General features: G+C 36.0%; 2 protein-coding genes across 2 annotated transcripts in view; one reads left to right on the top strand and one right to left on the bottom strand.

The window, feature by feature from the left end:
* Positions 1 to 197, bottom strand: part of LOC104824597 (WRKY transcription factor 55-like) — a gene marked incomplete at its 5' end in the record, with an annotated part of 1,843 nt that extends 1,646 nt beyond the window's left edge. The window contains one exon of the mRNA XM_010556693.2: positions 9 to 197. Coding sequence (XP_010554995.2) covers positions 9 to 197 — 189 coding nt within the window. The remainder of the gene's footprint in view (positions 1 to 8) is intronic.
* Positions 198 to 1,968: 1,771 nt separating this feature from the next.
* The window catches only part of LOC104824367 (probable inactive serine/threonine-protein kinase scy1), a 7,044-nt gene continuing 5,715 nt past the window's right edge, over positions 1,969 to 3,297 (top strand). Inside the window, exons 1-2 of the mRNA XM_010556422.2 lie at positions 1,969 to 2,279; positions 2,901 to 2,999. Coding sequence (XP_010554724.1) covers positions 2,154 to 2,279; positions 2,901 to 2,999 — 225 coding nt within the window. The 5' untranslated portion in view covers positions 1,969 to 2,153. The remainder of the gene's footprint in view (positions 2,280 to 2,900; positions 3,000 to 3,297) is intronic.

The raw sequence follows: 3,297 nt of genomic DNA, 5'->3' as shown, positions 1-3,297 counted from the left end.
GGTTCAGACCGGTTTGGTCGGACGTCGGAGCTGCTCATGAGATTCTTGAGCCGCTCGTTAGCCTCGCCAAATGTTTTGGCGATAGAATCGAGGGAAACCGACAGAGATTCCGGCGGTTTTTCCGGTAAGTTTGATTCGAGTTCCTTAACCAGCTCGAACCCATGAAAGATCATTGCCATGATCTCTTCCATATCGTGGGATTAATCCGTGATTATAAGTTTTGGTTCGAATGTATGTATTTATATACACACACGCATATATATATATATAATATACTTTTTGGTTTCTACTTTTGGGTTTTTTTCCCACCTCGTTATATATATATATATAAAACTGAGGGATACGTAAATATAAGTTAGCTTCTGTGTTGGTTCCATTTTTATTGACAAAACGGAATTAGCAAATTATTCAAAGAGTCAAATTTTCCTTAAAAGTGACGTATAAATCATTTTCGGTTGTGAGTTTCTGTGTTGGTTTCATAGAAATTTAGCAATTTTCATACCAAAAACAAAGTTTTTTTAAAACAAAAGAACAAGTCCAAATCATTAGCATTGGACCGTTTTTCACATATTCTAAATTTCATATTTTTATCGACATTTAATGAATTATTTGAGAATATATAAATTCAAAATGTTTAACCATAAATTTTGTTTGGATATATATATATATATATTCCAAATATGACTGAAAATTTACACATTGATCAGGTCGTAAATGTGGATTTTAACACACGGTAGAGGAGCAAGTAAAATAAATTGACCAAGTCATGGGTCTTCTCTTGATTAGAGGAAATCTATATCTAATATTTTGATTTTCAACATTAGAAAGATTTGTTACAAAGTCTAGGCGAAGACTCATGGCTTGAATGTTGAAACAATTAAATACGCAAGACACACATTTTGGACCCACGTCGATTCGAAATTTCCAAGGCGTTGAAACTGCACATACATACATGTATACATATATATTTATATACACACCACGTCATTGACTTCAACACAAAACTTAATTTTTTTTCCCATATTCTAGAATATGTTTACCATATAACATTTAATATTGCTTGAATTTAATCGCATCAATTTAACATGTACATATTTTTTTTTTTGTCGCGTTTAACACACACACACACACACACATATATATATATATGTAATATAATATAAAGTTAAGAACTTGGCTGATTTTGGAAGCGGAATATCCGTACTGCATGATAATGGGAAATATCTCTGTATGCGCCGAGACTAAGTCCATATAGTCCGTCTTCCTTTGTTAAATCGATGATTTAAAACCCAAATATCTAACCGCGACCAATCCAAGTAGTTGACTCGGACCCAATCGAGAACGTTGTCGGAAGAAAAGACGCATGAATTGGGTTTGTGTTTTTTTTTGCAAAACAAAATATATATTTAGTTGTTGTAAAAATAATATTCCACAAAACTATTCTTAAAAATAATTAAAATCATTAATTACGTAAAGTATAATAACCAAGGTCCAAGAGTCTCCCTCAAGTCTAATATCTTTTCCCTTTTTTTCGTAGGTAATTAAAGAAATCTATATAAGCATTTCAAAGTTCATAATGTTTTAAGTTTGAAATTTCATAATTCAAAACTTATGTTTATGTAACTGCGAGGCAGTTGGATTGTTAAATATGTCGTGATTATTAAACGCGTGATCAAATATTTAAGGTCCATCTTGTCACTTCATTTTTTTGTTTTCATTGTATTCATATATATATATATATATATTTCATAAAATAATAACGAAATTAAATTTTCCGAGAAAAAAAATAAACCCTTCTAATGGGCGAACGCGAAAGTGTAAAAAATATATGGGTCAGAGCCCGGGCCATGGGCTACAAAACGCCCACATATAAAACTCACGGCGTTTCCCAGGCAGAAAAACCACAGGAAGTGCGTTACTGTTTCCACAAAACGGCAGCAGAGTCGCCCCGTTTTGTTCATCGTCGTAATTCAGACAAACCATTCAGGAAATCGCCAGGATTGAAGAGCAAATATTAAAAATCGGGGCTATCGCTTTTTGTTTCTCCGCTTGGATCAAATCATTGTTCTTCAGTTCCATATCGATCCATTGGTCCGTTCGAACGGAATAGCCTTCCTCTGCCTCCGGATTGAGACACACACATAGGTACGAGGATGTTCAAGTTTTTGAAGGGGGTGGTGGGTGGATCTGGTACGGGCCTCAAGGATCTGCCCTACAACATAGGCGATCCGTACCCTTCTTCTTGGGGCTCATGGTCTCACTTTCGTGGAACATCCAAGGTAATGTACCGATCTGTGTTTTGTATGTGTTTACTGCTTTACTTCCTGTTGCTTGGTTTTGATCTCAGCTGTTACTTCCTGTTGCTGGGTCAGCTTTGATTTCGGTTTCTGATTACGATTCTGGGGTAGTTCAGTGTTACTTGAATCTGAAATGAATGGTAATTCATTTGGGTTTTCCCCAACTTGTTAGTAGATTCTGTTTGCTATATTTCGTGATCCAGCAACTTTTACCTCTGTTTTCTGTTCAGTAGTTGATGTCAGTTTAGGGGGAGTGTGATGATCATTCATTCTCATGATAGATAGTGTTGTTCTTGGATCTTTCTGTTTGTGAGTCCGCCGAGAAATTTGAGATTTGTACTTCTTTCGCTCGTCGATTATTCCATGAGTTGAACTCTTGACTGACTGAATATGTTGTGGGAGTAAGGTGGATTAAGCTCCTAGGAAGGTTATTATGAGTATACTCTCTGGTCATATCCTGCAATGCCTCATGTAGCACGCGTATATGCCTTAGATTTTGTCCCCTTTATGCATAGTCTTTACTTCCCTTTTGCCTTCTTTACTTTTTTAGTTTAGAACGCATCATGATGAAAATCTCATTGTTGAAATTGGTGGTATCTTCAGGATGATGGATCCCCTGTTTCAATATTTGCTCTTAGTAGTAGCAATGCTCAAGATGGACATTTGGCTGCTGGGCGAAATGGTGTCAAGCGCCTTCGTACTGTAAGTTATCGACATAGATGTGCATGGTTTTGGCTCAGATTGTACAAACATGATGTTCTTCTTCCAGTATATGTTTGGTCATTGATAGCCACTTCTCTCAAGCAAGAAGCTTTAAACTTTTGTAACACTGCATAACTTGCACCGTTGGAGCTTTTATTCACCAGAAGAATGGACTATGGCTCCCTTTTATTTTTGTGACCGTAATTTCTAATCAGTTTTTCATAGCTCTGTCCTTGTTGCCCTTTTGTTACATCAATTAAATGGTCAGTTGAAGTTCAACTGAGACATGCACACTCTT

This window comes from Tarenaya hassleriana, unplaced genomic scaffold, assembly GCF_000463585.1.
Source record: "Tarenaya hassleriana unplaced genomic scaffold, ASM46358v1 Cleome4, whole genome shotgun sequence".
Taxonomy (NCBI): domain Eukaryota; kingdom Viridiplantae; phylum Streptophyta; class Magnoliopsida; order Brassicales; family Cleomaceae; genus Tarenaya; species Tarenaya hassleriana.
This window is presented reverse-complemented; position numbering and strand designations above follow the sequence as displayed.